The sequence below is a fragment of the Stegodyphus dumicola genome, chromosome 5 (genome assembly GCF_044657685.1).
Source record: "Stegodyphus dumicola isolate Sdum_Otavi_A_Nest chromosome 5, ASM4465768v1".
NCBI lineage: Eukaryota > Metazoa > Arthropoda > Arachnida > Araneae > Eresidae > Stegodyphus > Stegodyphus dumicola.
Window position 1 is genome coordinate 74,893,463 of NC_140772.1, and position 16,839 is coordinate 74,910,301.

General features: G+C 36.3%; 1 protein-coding gene across 2 annotated transcripts in view; it reads left to right on the forward strand.

Moving 5' to 3' along the window:
• The first annotated feature begins 8,521 nt into the window (after positions 1-8,521).
• SMC5 (structural maintenance of chromosomes 5) overlaps positions 8,522-16,839 on the forward strand; it is a 265,998-nt gene continuing 257,680 nt past the window's right edge. The window contains exon 1 of one of the 2 annotated variants that reach the window (XM_085816785.1): positions 8,522-9,043. In XM_085816785.1, coding sequence (XP_085672911.1) covers positions 8,991-9,043 — 53 coding nt within the window. In that variant the 5' untranslated portion in view covers positions 8,522-8,990. The remainder of the gene's footprint in view (positions 9,044-16,839) is intronic. The other variant, XM_085816786.1, reaches the window with a different exon arrangement.

Here is a 16,839-nt window from a genome sequence, read left to right on the forward strand (position 1 = left end):
AACCTAAAACTACTAGATCTGGAAGAAAGGTTAAATTTAACCCAAAGTACTTATAACGTACCGATGGTACTTGGGGGGAGTACTATGGCTTTCCGACAGATACTTCAACTTCTATTCATGAGATGGCGCCACGTGTAAAATCCAGTTCTTAATCGGAGCAGCAAAGCGACGTCATTACTCACTCAGACTTCTCGTCAGACAACTGTACGCAACGGTAGCATGAACTGTGTTCCGAGCTCTGCGTTGATCTCTGCAATGTAATTTAAATTGTAATTTAATACTTAATATATTTTGTTATAGGAGATTGTCTATTCTTATTTTCTTTAATTATATCATGCATTAAGCACACGACCAAACATATATAATTGCTGAGAGAATTAGATTTTTGTAGTGTAGTTTACGTGAGATGAGGTCACGTGATACGAACCGGCGAATCAGGATGTTGAATCATGAAAGCATAGTAAATTCTCAATGTCATTTTACAAATTTATTGGCTTTTTACAAAATTTTAAACCATATTAAAATGTTTATGCCTTCAAAATAAAAAATTCTTAGAACTAACGTTTGTTAACATTTTTCATATGTATATTGTAGCCAACAAAGTTTGCTTGGTGAGATTTGCACCGGCGAAAGAGAAAAGTAGCTCAGAAACTAAACATAAAAATTTAGTAAATAAACCTGAAGAATTTTTTGTAAGGAATGAGCTGAGAGCATGAAAAATTAAAATGCATTTTTGAAAAATATATAACAGTTCCTGTTTGTTCTTAAGTTTTTTTCACGAGAGACCAAATAGCACTGTTATTGTTTTCATTGTCCAAAGTTTCTTATCTGGACTCTCTAATCTTCTGTGTAATGGTCCTATTAAGCTTGGTCTTGGCGTGTGTGTCCCATGATCTGTGCCAATTTTTCCTCAATCTATTTCTTTCACTCAATAAGTCCATGATATGCAAAGGAAGTCTGTCTGTACCATGACTTATCGGGATCGACTTTGTGGACTTATTGTTGGCAGTATTTATTGTATGTGTAAGCTGACACACAACAAAATCGATATCTTGTGTAGTCCTGACACTGCAACCACTTGGAAAGGTAATTACTAAACATTTTCCAGTTTGTGAGCTTACGCTGTTCGGTGTTTAGGCCTTTAGTGGTACCTAAGGTAGCTACGACAGGTATATCACCTGAATTTAGGTCGTGGAAAATCTCAGTGTCTACAGGAATTGAGGTAGTGGTAATAATTAGGTCTAGAATATCTCCTTGATCTGGCTTATCAGGCAGATATGTGTATTCTCTGGGTGCATAGAAGAAAATAGGATATTTGCAGACAAATTCAAATAGCTTTTCAGCGTTTGGGTTTGACTTCCTCCAGAACCATGCCTCGTTTTTGGCATTGAAATAGCCAGCCAGAATCACAGGTCTGTCAAGCTTCAAAATATCCTCAAGTAGGTTCACTTCTAACAACCGATGAGGAGGACTGTAGAGAGAATTAAAATATATTTGGTGGTCGTGTGTGCTTAATGCATGATATAATTAAAGAAAATAAGAGTAGACAATCTCCTATAACAAAAGAATATATTAAGTACTAAATTACAAAATTTAAATTACATTGCAGAGATCAACACAGAGCTCGGAACACAGTTCATGCTAGCGTCGCGTACACTTGTCTGACGAGAAGTCCGAGTGAGTAATGACGTCGCTTTGCTGCTCCGATTAAGAACTGGATTTTACACGTGGCGCCATCTCATGAATAGAAGTTGAAGTATATGTCGGAACGCCACAGTACTCCCCCCCCCCAAGTACCATCGGTACGTTATAAGTACTTTGGATTAAATTTAACCTTTCTTCCAGATCTAGTAGTTTTAGGTTGCTCTTTAACGGGATGTAAGCTTTCTTCCGGGAGCGATGTTGATGAGGAAGTTACTGGATCTTGCATTAGAAATGCTGGTTTGAGACGATCAATTCCAATCACTGATTGTTTGCCATTGCAGATGATGGTGAAATGCTTCGATGTTCGTTTGACAACTTTGAATGGACCATCATATGAAGGTATTAAAGTGGGCTTAATTGCATCGTTGCGCACGAATACGTGCGAAGATGTCTCAAGCGCAGGATGTACAAAATAGCTTGGCTGGTTATGCGAAGATGCTGGGGTTGGCGAGATATTGCTCATGGTCTCACGTAAACGTTGAAAGAATGTTGGAGGGTCGATAACTGGAGTAGATTCTGGGTGAAAGAATTCACCTGGCAGACGGAGGGTTGCACCATATAACATTTCGGCACAAGTGCTACCAATGTCTTCTTTGAATGCTGTGCGAAGACCAAGCAAGATTAGGGCTAAGGCTTCTGTCCAGTGAGTGCTACTGTGGCACTTCAGACCTTGTTTGAGAGATCGGTGAAAGCGTTCCACCATCCCATTTCCAGATGGATGGTATGGTGTTGTGCGAATATGGCGAATACCAAGAAGAGAGGTGAGGGATGCGAACAAGTGACATTGAAATTATCTGCTTTGGTCAGTAGTGATGGTGGTAGGCATGCCAAATCTTGAAAGCCACTGGAAGATGAATGCTCGAGCTACAGTTTCAGAGGATATATTTTCAATAGGAATGGCTTCAGGCCATCTTGTGTACCGATCAATACAAGTGAGGAGGTAAGTGTAACCATTTGAAGGAGACAATGGGCTAACCAAGTCTAAGTGCACATGATCAAAGCGTCTTGCTGGAAGTTTAAATTGTTGAATGGGGCTGGGAGTGTGACGGGATACTTTACACCGTTGACATCTAATACATGAACGAGTCCATTCTGTGATGTCCTGATTCATTCCTGGCCAGACAAATCTGTCTGCAATCAGCTTTTTGGTGGCACGGATTCCAGGATGTGCCAAATTGTGCAAGGCATTAAACACTTCACGTCTAAAATAGACAGGAATATAGGGTCGTATTCTATTGTTCTCTATGTCACAGTAAATTTTAAGCGTTGGATCAATGTGCAGTGGTTGTAACTGAAGGGAGGTTTGTGGATTTGAGATTAGGTTCTTGAGTTCCTCATCATGCAATTGAGCTTTTGCAATTTCAGAGAAATCTGGGGTAGTGAGGTTGATATTGTTTACCTGAGACAAGGCATCACCGACACAATTATCAGTACCAGAGACATATCTGATATCTGTACTAAACTGGGCGATGAAATCCAGATGTCGAAGCTGACGAGGAGAACATGAGTCAGATTTTTTTTCTATAAGCGAAGGTTAATGGTCGATGATCTGTGAAAATGATGAAGTCGTGTCCTTCCAAGTTGTGTCGGAAGCATTTAACAGCACAGTACACAGCAAGTAGCTCCCTGTCATATGTGCTGTATTTCCTTTCTGCAGTAGTAAGTTTTCTGGAGAAGAATGCCATTGGGGAAAGTCCTTTAGTGGTATGGGCTTGAAGCACTGCGCCTATGGCGTGTCAGATGCATCTACCATTATAGAGAGCTGATCACTAGGTGAGTGATAAGAAAGTGTGGCTGCATTTGCTAGATCGTGTTTGCATTGCACGATGCTGCAGTTGCAGATTCAGTCCAAGGGACAGCTCGTTGATCGTTTTTTTTTGCTATTCTTCAGAAACTCATGTAGGCAGGCTTGTGTTTTTGTGGCATTTGGCAGAAAGCGTCGGTAGAAATTTAACATTGCTAGAAAACGCTTCAGTTCGGAGATGGTTTTGGGCTGAGGTAGGTCGGTAATTGCTTTGACTCTTTCCGGTAAAGGTTTGCCTCCATTCTGTGTGATAAGACATCCAAGAAAGGAAACTGAGGGTTGACCAAGTACACATTTGGATGGATTTAGTTTTAATCCACGATCTTTAAGGCGAGTGAAAATCTGACGCATATGTTGAAAATGTTCTAGATGCAACCAGGATATCATCAAAATATGGGATGCAGAAATCGAGGCCAGACAGTACTTGGTGTATGAAACGCTGAAATGTTTGGCCAGCATTGCGAAAGCCAAATGGCATATATAAGTACTCAAAGAGACCAAATGTTGTAGTCACTGCGGTCTTGGGCACATCTTCAGCATGCACTGGGATCTGATGATATGCTCTGGCAAGATCGAGGGTAGAAAATATGTTTGTTCCATGAAAAAGATGGGTACAGTCTTGGATATGGGGGACTGGATATCTGTCAGAGACTGTGACGGCATTAAGTCGACGATAATCTCCACAAGGCCGCCAGTCACCATTAGACTTTTTAACCATGTGAAGTGGACAGGCCCATGGACTTTTAGATGGGCGAATGGTTCCCTGTGCAAGCATGAATTCACATTGTTTGCGAGCAGCTTTTAGCATCTCTGGAGAAAAACGACGAGGCTTGGAAAATACAGGTGGGCCATGTGTTTCAATGTGATGATACACTTCTGGCTGATGAGTATGCTGCCCTGATTTGGATGGGTTTAAAATGTCAGGGAATTCTGCTAATAATCGATGAAACCGTGTGCTGCCCGATACAACACTTATGTTGGTAGGTACGTTCGATATGTGAGAAACTTGGCCCTGTGATGTCAGCTGAGTTGTAGCATCAATTAAACAATTATTCTTGACATCCACTAGAAGGTGGAAATGTGTCAAGAAGTCGACACCAATAATTGCTTGAGTTACATCCGCAATAATAAAAGGCCAGTTGAAAGTCCGGCGCAAGTTTAAATCAAGTGTGAATAGTTTGGTGTCGTAGGTTGCAATTTGGGTACCATTGGCTGCATACAGTACAAGTTTATTAAGTTGGTGAGCATTTGTTTTAGTTCTCGGGAGCACTGATATGTCAGCTCCAGTATCTACTAGAAAACATAACTGAGTTGAACGATCAGCCAGTACTATTCTGTCGATGTGGCGGACATTCTGTTGTACAGTACAAGTTTATTAAGTTGGTGAGCATTTGTTTTAGTTCTCGGGAGCACTGATATGTCAGCTCCAGTATCTACTAGAAAACATAACTGAGTTGAACGATCAGCCAGTACTATTCTGTCGATGTGGCGGACATTCTGTTGGCCAGCAGAAGACCGCCCATTTAGTTTCCCGCTTGTACAAAAGTGCATGGAGGGGCACACTTGCGAGCCAAAATTCATATGATAAAAACATATGTCACTTGTGTGTTCTTTGTACTGCGTTCGAGTATTGTGACGAGATTGACTCCTGCTTTGGGCACGAAATTTATTACGTGGGCCCTGATTTGATCGATTGTATCTCCGTGAAGCATGAAGACTTGTAGAGAGTTCAGATACTTTCTTGGTCAATTCAGCCACTTGTTGTTCGAGGGATGAACTGGAAGGTGCAGCATTAGCAGCACGGACATAAGCTGGAGTAAGAAGTTCATTAATTTTGTCACCCATTGCTGCTAAACGGGTTAGATCTTCATTGGAAGCAGCAAGAATTATTTGTATGTTATTAGGGAGACGCGAAAGCCATAGTGACTTCAAGAAGTCGTCACTAAAATGGCTTCCTGCCAGATCACGCATTCGTGACAGCAAGTATTAAGGTCGCTGATCTCCAAGTTCAAGTCCTTGTAGTAATGTACGTATTTTTGAAGATTCACTTTCTGAATAGATTTCAATGAGATACTGTTTCAGTTTGGAGTATTTATCACAATCAGGTGGTTTGAGAATTAAGTCATGCACTGAATTCAGAATATCAGACTCAATTGCTGCAACTACATGGTTGAATTTTGTAGAATCCTCACTAATACGAGCTATAGAAAATTGTGCTTCGATCTGAGCAAACCACAATGAAGGATTATTTTTCCAGAACGGCGGTGGCTTCACCGCAACGCGTGTGATTTGTGGCTCTGGTGGAATATCGTCGGGCATACTGATAGATAATTTTCACTTTAATTAATAAATACTTAACAGCACAAATATCGTAGCATGAGGATACACTATTGATATTTTACCATGATAACAATAAATATTTTAACCATGCAGAAAATTTTACGTAACGATACACTCACAAATAATACAGGGTCAGCAATTACACACACAAATAATATTTTACCGAAATGCATTTGAAAAGAAACCCTTATTTGAGGAAAAAAATGATGCGTTCATTTTGTATTGCGCACACGCAAAATCACTACTTCACACAGCTGAGGCAAATTATCGAAGGAAAAAGGAAATCACTCCTGTAGCACGTGGGAAAGAAATTCACTACTTTCGAACACTGAGGGAAGAATTTTGCCGTAGCACGTTGCAGAAAAATTACTGATGTAGCACATTTGGCGAAAATCACTATTGTATCACACTTGTCACAAAAGTTGAATAATCGAAGAATTATTGCACGACTGGTGAAGTCAGCGGAACGGAACAGATCACATTGATGATTTGCTGAAGCTCCTTGCGATGATATGCACGACTTTGAAAAAACACAAGCAATATATATCAATACTTCTAGAAATAATTGAAGGGGACGTTGTAGCATAAGTTTAATGTCCACTCTGGTTGTTATTTTTAGTCAGTTCTTCAGAATGCCTTGGATGCACGTGGCTTAGGGTCGTTGAAAATCCATTGTCAGTAGCGTGCTCAGTCAAAAGGTCACCACTTTTGGTGGTCATGTGTGCTTAATGCATGATATAATTAAAGAAAATAAGAGTAGACAATCTCCTATAACAAAAGAATATATTAAGTACTAAGTTACAAAATTTAAATTACATTGCAGAGATCAACACAGAGCTCGGAACACAGTTCATGCTAGCGTCGCGTACACTTGTCTGACGAGAAGTCCGAGTGAGTAATGACGTCGCTTTACTGCTCCGATTAAGAACTGGATTTTACACGTGGCGCCATCTCATGAATAGCAGTTGAAGTATCTGAGGGAACGCCACATATACAATACAATAATATGGTAACAGTACAGAAACTGTAATGAGCTCTAGCCTGTTATTCCGGTAATCACTGAGGAAGCACGATTGGAGGGTGTTCTTAAAGTAGATAGCCACTCCATCACCCCTATGCCTTAGCCTGTCGCATCTATAAATCCTGAAATTTGGAATTTTTAAACTCATGTTCGGCTAGCATGCGTCTCAGTAAGCAAAGCAATGTGGATATTTTGTGAGACTAAAAAGTCGTTTAGCTCTGGAAGTTTACCTTGAATGCTTTTAGCATTCCACGTCATAAATTTAATGGGTGCTCTGAGAGGGGATTTACTTCCCATTATTAGCATTGTTGGAGCACTCCCTGACTGCGGACCAGCAGGATTTATATAGTTTTTGGCTTTTGTTCAAGAACATTTTGGGCTAAACTGGTAAGAATTCGTTCCAGAGGGTTTTCCATCCGTCCATGGCATATCGCCATTTTTGTCGCCAAATGGGCGATTTATTGCCAAATGTTATTTATCGCCCTGCCTTCCCTTGCATTTTATGGTAATCCTAATCCTGCTTTGCGGGGAAGCCATCTTACCGCGCCGGTACATTTCGTAACAATATTTATCAAATTACATAACAAAAATCAATACTTACGAGTGAAAAGTACCCAGGAATCTTTTTTGAAAGTCGGGTACAACTCTGATATACGCCCTAATTTCATCAAATGTGGCGATATGTGTTCTGCGCTGGTTTTTGGCGCGATTGCGTGTTGTATGGCAACCCTGTTGACGTTGAAAAATCTTTCGCTGGAGTTCGTTGGTTCCCGTCATGCTTTGTGTCTGAGAAGCTAGGGAGGAAAGATTTAATGGTGAAAATTGTTGAATTGAAGTTCGGCATAAGGAAATATCGTCGTGGCCTTCCTGTTGAGGGGCAGTGGGTATTTGGAGGTGTGGAAAGAAGGTATGGGAGATTATTTTTAGAGGCTGTGCGTGATAGAAGTAGGGATTTATGATTATTTGTTATTTTATTTATTTGTGAAACCATAGTATGAATTTTCTGGATAGTGCGTCTGGCTGTCATATAAATACGATAGTGATTACGTGGCGGTTTGTTAACGGCGGTATGAAATTGGTATTTCTGTTGTTCGAAAAAGCATTAATGGTAAGTGCATTTTATTTTATTCTTGTTCTTATTTTGTAGAATGTTATGTTCATTGTTTTTTTAGTAAGAATTTCTGTCGCTATTGTTGTTTTTTTGAATTGTTTGAAATTTATTTTAGTTATTTTGTTGATTAGTGCGTACCGTCTAAATTGTGCAATTCGTAGATGTTTTTAAAGTTGAAACAGAACGCTGTGTACATGGTATTCTTTGAAATTTATTGTCGTTATGTTAATTTATTAAAGCGAGGTGTGCGTAGTTCGTAAATTCGTTCGTTGCCTAGATGGTGCCATTCGTAGATTTTTTTTTTAAGTTAAAACATATCGCTGTGTACATGACTGTGTACATGTCAAATAATTTTGGTTAGAAACTTCACGGTTTTGCTATCTAATTTTTTTGTTTTTGTTTCGAATTTTTAGCTTAAATTGTGTGTTCAAAACGTGGTTTTTGCATTCTCGAAAACCGTGTTTTAGGAGACATTTTAGGCTTAAAGTTCGAAATGTAGACAAAAAATTTAGATAGCAATATGGCAGTGTGGAGTTTCTCGCCAAAAATATTTGGCGCCTTGAGGGCGCATATCAGAGTAGTTCCGAAAGTCGATTTGTGCATCCATATGCAACATAAGATGACATGCTTCAAAAAGAAAGAAAAAAAAAAGTTTCTATTCTAACCTCCTTGCAATAACCAGACTTCTTGCACAAGTCACAGCGGCAGTAGAAACATGGCCGCGAAGATTCACGGTTGAGTTGAACCTTCCCTCTTTCTATTCTAACCTTCTTGTTTCATACGTACTATTCTTTCCTGCTTGTGTGGCGACGTCGAGGACGGATTGTTTACTTTCTTGAATATATGCTGGCGGCGATATACAAACGAGCAGTTCCTACGACTTCTTTGAAACAAATGCTGTGTATTCCATGGAACTGAAGAGTATAAATTTATCTTTGAATATATAAAATGAAACAGTTAAATGCTATTTTCTTATGTGATTGTTATGCAATATACTAGATTTAATAACCATGGTTGGCTACAGTGGAGGTCATATCACACGTGTTTCCATGAAAAATTTTATGTAAGTTTTTATTCTTTTTCTTTCTAGCAGCGTTTTATACCCTTGCTTTCTCACGAATATAAAGTCCTTGTTATGGCGTTTGAGGTGATATAAACTTTCACTGAGATGGTGTATGATGTTAAATCTCACAAATATACCATCATATAAACAGCTTGTTTAGTGAGCTTTGTTTATTGTACATATAATCAGATTGTGCAACAGACATATAAACAGATTGTGCAACAGACATATGAACAGATTGTGCAACAGACATATGAACAGATTGTTTATTGTGCTTGTTTGCATGAATTTTTGTATACTTGTATTTCTTTTTTTTTTTTTTTCTAACTTGTACTGCGAGAACCATGTCACTAGTCTGTTTATGTACGAGCTTCTGAAATCGAAATCATGACTAAAGCCTGAGATTATAATATGTGTGATAGTGCTTCCAAGTTAACAAAACATTGGGTACTTTTCCATTTCACCGGCGCAAATCTTGCCAAGCAGAATTTATTGGCGACAACATACAATATACACAAATAAAAAATGTTAACGAATGTTAGTTCTAAGGATTTCGTTTAAAATTTTGTAAAAAGTCAATAAATAAAGACAGTAAATTTGTAAAAAGGCGTTAATTTAAAAATTTACTATGCTTTCATGGTTCAAATTGCTGATTCGCCGGTTCATATCACTTGACCTCAAGTAATCTCATCTCATGTAAACTATGTTACAAAAATCGGTTGATCTTTAGATTATGGTAACTTGGCGATTTTTTGGCGAAAATTTGGCGACCAACTCTCCTACAGCAACCCTCTATTTTTTTTTTCCCGCCGGCATTTTGTCTTCACGAAGTAAAGACATGTTTCTTTTCTTTTTATACTGAACACTTCTTCCAACAATCTACTAGCCGAATTACACTTATGCTAGAAATTTTATCTAACAAAACTGCTTAATCATGACAAATATTCACTGCAAAATTGAGAAAAAGTGCACAATACCATACTCCTTACGCATTTTTCAAAATAACACATACACATAAACCATGTACACGTCGACTTATTTTTACTTAAAAAAATCCCAGAATTACACAAAAATGGCATTGCGCACACTCTTCACTATATCCATGTACACTGCTTTTTTCTCATAAATTAGAAAAATTTCACGAAAACACATGACAATTTTCTGAATCTTTAAACCCAGTAAAAAGAACATATATGAAATTACCTGATCGCGAAAAAGTATATACCCTTTCCAAATATGAACATTTCCACATATAAAATAAATAAAATATCCAAAAACTTTTACCTCTCAATCATCTATTATATTATAAACGTCACCAACGAATTCATACCGCAAGCATTACAAATACTTAGTGTCAAATATTTAAATTATTTCCATGCACGTTTACTTCAACTAAAATGTATACCAAATTCCTACAAACATAAAATTCACAAAATAACTATCATTTAATTAAAATATCACTAAACCATGTACACGTTGACTTATTTTTACTGAAAAAAAAATCCCAGAATTGCACAAAAATGGCATTGCGCACACTCTTCACCATATTATCCATGTACACTGCTTTTTTCTCATAAATTAGAAAAATTTCACGAAAATGCATGACAATTTTCTGAATCTTTAAACCCGTTAAAAAGAACATATATGAAATTACCTAATAACGAAAAAGTATATACTCTTTCCAAATATGAACATTTCCACGTATAAAATAAATAAAATATCCAAAAACTTTTACCTCTAAATTATCTATTATATTATAAACGTCACCAACGAATTCGTACCGCAAACATTACAGATACTTAGTGTCAAATATTTAAGTTATTTCCATGCATGTTTACTTCAACTAAAACATGTACCAAATTCCTAAAAACATAAAATTCACAAAATAACTATCATTTAATTAAAATATAATTAAATTCAAAAACACTACTTAAAATATAAATAAGCACATTAAATTAATAAAAATTAGCTTACAATCCTAATTACTTTAAACTAAATCATTGCTAATAACAATTTTCGCAATAATACCAAATTACTTTACTTCCACCTTACATTTAGAACAATGCATAAAAATAATATCCTCAAATAATTAAAAATACTAACTTACCTAATCTTCTTCAGAATCTTGCTTACATGGTGGATACACTTTTATTATGTATTCAATAAAATTATTGAACGACTTTTTCTGCGAATTTTTCCTTCACAGTTCCTCCGCTAAATAAAAAGCAAAATTCTCTTTATCACAATGCCTCGGAATGTCGCGAGTTATAGCACTCCACGTGCCCTCTATTGTATTGGTATGTGCACCTGTTTCCGGATCTTTAAAATAATATTTGTGGTTCACAGCAAGATGTTTAAAACCTTCATCTTCCAAACATTCATACGATTTTTCACTTTAGACAGCGCCCTACAATCCCAAAATTATTCAACCCTACTTCACACAACACACAATGAAGCTTAATACAAAATAATATACAGCCACAGATATTTTTCCAAATTCCCCCCTTTTCCGATTAAAGAACCGTAATTCGTCCATTAATATCACATGACATATCCCATGATCTCTCATTTCCCTCACACAAAATAATGCGTAATCGGAACTGAGTACTGCTCACATTATTACCAAAGTCCCAGGTAGTAGCCTTTATCGCCTCCAAAATGTCGTCAAACTACCAGTTACCGTATTCTAAAGATCAGCCCAAAAATCTAATTCTCTCAGTAATTATCTACATTAATTTCAAGTTAAATTTTAATTTGGGCTAATCTTTGGAATATGGTAACAGGTAGTTTGGCGACATTTTGGTAAGGCGATAAAAGTTACTAGCTAGAACTTTAGTAGTGTACATGGATAAAGTCAAGAGTGTGCGCAATGCCATTTTTGTGCAATTCTAGGATTTTTTTAAATGAAAATAGGTTGACGTGTACATGGATGATACCGTGTATGTGCAATTCTTAAAAATGCGGCAAGCAGTTTGCGATTCAGCACTTTCTCCCAATTTCGCACCTAATCTTCGTCATGATTAAGCATTTTTGTTCCATAAAAGTTCTAGTATAAGTGTAATTCGGCTAGCGGATTGTTGGAAAAAATGTTGATTGAAAATAAAAAGCATGCCTTTACTTCGTGAAAACAAAATGGCGTTCAAAACAAAACTAGCAGGGTTGGTTGCCAAATTTTCGCCAAAAAATCGCCAAGTTACCATAATCCAAAGATTAACTTTATTTGGAATGTAAGTGTAAATGCAAGAATTATTTCAATTCGTACGAATAGCTTACTCAGAAATTATGTAAAACTACACTGCTTTACTTCGCTAGTGCATTCTCATAAGAATTGATGAATTTAACCCTTGACTTTGTCTTTTCTATATTTTTGCCTTTGGGTGAGCGGTGTGATTGCATCCTAATTTTCTTAATTACCGCGAATGGCCTAGGGGCATTAAATTGAACTATCTGTTAAAAATTCTATGTAATTGTATGCCAGTATTGAAAGAAACAATCTGATAAGAAATGGCTGCGACTTGTTTTGAAAGTGAGGTGTAAAAAGTTACCAGCGATATTCTGTTCGGCATCAATTGTACCATTACTGGCGTTTTTATAGCCTGCGCTGGCAAAATGGAGAAGTACCAAACATTGTTACTATCGTAGTTTGAGAGATAATTTTTCGTTGTTAGTTAACTCTAAAGTTCAGTTTCTTAAATTAACATTGGCTGATCTTTAGAATATGGTAACTGGTAGTTTGGCGACATTTTCGAGGCGATAAAGGTTACTACTTGGGACTTTGGTAATAATGTGAGCAGTACTCAGTTCCGATTACGCATTATTTTGTGTGAGGGAAATGAGAGATCATGGGATATGTCATGTGATATTAATGGACGAATTACGGTTCTTTAATCGGAAAAGGGGGGAAATCGGGAAAAAATCTGGAAATTTTGTATTTGGCTTTATTCTGTGTTGTGTGAAACAGTGTTCGTTAATTTTTGGATCCCATGGCCCTAACTAAAGTGAATTCGAAATGGGTATTTAGTGGGATTGAAAGGTGTAGTAATAAGTGTTTCTTTAAGGTTGTGCGAGATAGAAGTAAAGATGTTTTATTAAGTTATTTATTTTACCTGGTACCTTGGTGTGAACTATAAGTATGATTTTAAAGATCCTGAAACAGAAATAAGAAAAGTTTATCGGACACGTAATCAAGATTCTGAAGAAGAATTGGTAAGTTAGTATTTTTAATTATTTGAGGATATTATTTTTATGCATTGTTCTAAATGTAAGGTGGAAGTAAAGTAATTTGCGTAAACGTGCATGGAAATAATTTAAATATTTGACTCTAAGTATTTGTAATCATTTGTAATGTTTACAGAATGAATTAGTTAGTGACGTTTGTAATATAATAGATAATGTAGAGGTAAAAGTTTTTGGATATTTTATTTATTTTATACGGGGAAATATTCATATTTGGAAAGGGTATATACTTTTTCGCGATCAGGTAATTTCATATATGTTCTTTTTACCGGGTTTAAAGATTCAGAAAATTGTTATGCATTTTCGTGAAATTTTTCTAATTTATGAGAAAAAAGCAGTGTACATGGATATAGTGAAGAGAGTGCGCAATGCCATTTTTGTGCAATTCTGGGATGTTTTTTTAAGTAAAAATAAGTTGACGTGTACATGGTTTAGTGATATTTTAATTAAATGATAGTTATTTTGTGAATTTTATGTTTGTAGGAATTTGGTATATGTTTTAGTTGAAGTAAACGTGCATGGAAATAATTTAAATATTTGACACTAAGTATTTGTAATGCTTGCGGTATGAATTCGTTGGTGACGTGTATAATATAATAGATGATTTAGAGGTAAAAGTTTTTGGATATTTTATTTATTTTATATGTGGAAATGTTCATATTTGGAAAGGGTATATACTTTTTCGCGATCAGGTAATTTCATATATGTTCTTTTTACCGGGTTTAAAGATTCAGAAAATTGTCCTGTATTTTCGTGAAATTTTTCTAATTTATGAGAAAAAAGCAGTGTACATGGATATGGTGAAGAGTGTGCGCAATGCCATTTTTGTGTAATTCTGGGATGTTTTTCTAAGTAAAAATAAGTTGGCGTGTACATGGTTTATGTGTATGTGTTATTTTGAAAAATGCGTAAGGAGTATGGTATTGTGCACTTTTTCCGAATTTTGCAGTGAATATTTGTCATGATTAAACAGTTTTGTTAGATAAAATTTCTAGCATAAGTGTAATTCGGCTAGTAGATTGTTGGAAGAAGTGTTCAGTAGATAAAAGAAAAGAAACATGTCTTTACTTCGTGAAGACAAAATGGCGGCAGGAAAAAAAAAATAGAGGGTTGCTGTAGGAGACTTGGTCGCCAAATTTTCGCCAAAAAATTGCCAAGTTAACGTAATGTAAAGATCAACCAAAAAAACATTTAAATGCTTTAGGGTATTTATGTATTAGCTAGTACTCATTGATATATCGTCAAAAATATCACCTCTGATTCACGATTGCTGCAAGCATTTGCCAAGTTTGTAAGCTAATACGGATTCAACTCAGAGAAAGAAGATTTTTCATTTCTTTAATTATTATTAATCTCCCTTTTCACTTCTAAGAGAAGGTGGAGATGGCTGCTATTTTTATTTTAACATAAACTTCAGACCAATTTGAGCAAATGCAAATATGTATCCCTTCTTCGGGAAGAAGGGTAATTCTTTCCTCACTAAACATTCTCAAGGCATAACAACTGGATTTTGCATCATGTGTTTGCTAGATTTTTATGAGAAATGAAACGGAGGTAATTCATTATTTCTATGCATTTGCTAATTGGTAAAAATTTGCTAATGCTTTCAGTTCTTATGAAATTAAATTGCACATGAGGAAGATACACATTGGAATAGATCAGGGATGGGCAAACTATGGCCCGCGGGCAAGATTTTTAATTTGCTGGTCTGAGGCACGTTAAAAGAAATCTGTATTATCTATCCATCTCCCTTTCTACTTTGTTTACATATTATTTTTTCTGACTTTTCTTCAAAGGTCTGATGATCTTTTTACTTTTTCTATCTTTGTTCTACAAAACATAAATCGACGGAAATAGCAAGCACAGACAGCTTTAAATCGGTATAGTGTTAAAAGCAGAAGTTCTTTGTTTTATAGCTGTAGATTGGAACCAAAAAGCGTTATCTCTTTCTCGGGGAGCAGACATATGGGAATTCAATATAGGTGAATTAGACCTCACATGTGGCAGACTGCGCATTTTAAGCTCCAGCCAGTGGCTTTTTCTTTTGGCACGAGTTCTAATATTATTGATTGCATATGGATAGATTGCAGACATATAGCCATCATTGTGAATAGTGGTGAAATTATTAAAAGTATAGCGTAGCTAGTGCTTGTTTTTGGGTTGTTTGTAAAATATTTTAACCCCAAAATGGCTACTAAAAAATGTAAAATTGATTCAGAGTGGCATCCTTTTAATGATGAATGGACCTGAAAATATTTTTTTTACAGTTATGAAAGTGTGCCTCATCTACAATGAAGCTGTAGCAGTTTTCAAAGAGTATAACATTTCCTGTCATTTCACATCTAAGCATAAGAATTCCGATTAGGAAGGAATGTCTGACTATGAAAGAAAACAAAATGCAGAAAGTCTTTGTAAAATATTATCAGGCCAACAATTTTTTTTTAAGAAGATAAACAGTATTCAAGAAGCAACTACACATGCAAGTTACATTGTAGCATACAGTATTGCTAAAAATAATAAAGCTCTCAGTGATGGGGAGTTCGTTAAACAATGCATGTTCCAGGTTTGTGACGTTTTATGTCCAGACAAGAAAAATAATTTTGAGACTCTAAGCGTATCTCGAAAAATGGTGACTTCTAGAATCAAAGACATCAATAAAAATTTGACATCACAATTTGAGTCAAAGATTGGCTAGTTTCAATTTTGCTCCATTGCTATAGATGAAAGCACTGATATAAATGATACTGAAATTATAACTTAATATTAACTGCAAAATGACTGACAAAACTGACAAATATTAACTGCAAAATTGGGAAAAAGTGCACAATCGCAAACTCCTTGCGCGTTTTTCAGAATAGCACATACACAACACGTCGACTTATTTTCACTTAAAAAAACATCCCACAATTGCACAAAAATGGCATTGCACACACTCTTAACTTTATCCATCTACACTGCTATTTTCTCATAAATTACAAAAATTTGCACGAAAGTGCAGGAAAATTTTCTTAATCTTTAAACTCGATAAAAAGCACAGGTACTTACGTATTAACGCAACCAGGCCAAAATTCGCATAAATCGTCAAATTTGGCGACCCTACATACAGCAACCCTACGTGTTATACGTAGTTTTTTAAAAAGAGTTTATTTGTAAAAAGAAAAAATAACACTGGGCGTGTACTACCACAGCAATGGGTTTTCGGCGGAATTTGCCGAGAAAAGAAAGAGACTTTTTTTGGTTACTGTACCTAACAAAAGCGCTGTTACCCTCATGGAAAAAATTTGCGAAAATATCAAGGAAGGAAGCATCATTTATTCGTATTGCTAGAAAGGATACAATACAAGTGAGTTCTAAAATGCTGGATTTCTGCATGGAACTCTTATTCACAAATATAACTTTGTGGATCCCAACACGGGCGTTCACACACAACATGTAGAGCCCATGTGGGGATCAGCCAAATGGCACAACAAAAAACAGAGAGGAACAGCCCGTCATCATCTTCACCTCATACCTTATCGAATTTATATGGCGCCAAGCTCAAGCTGTTAATGGCGAAGACG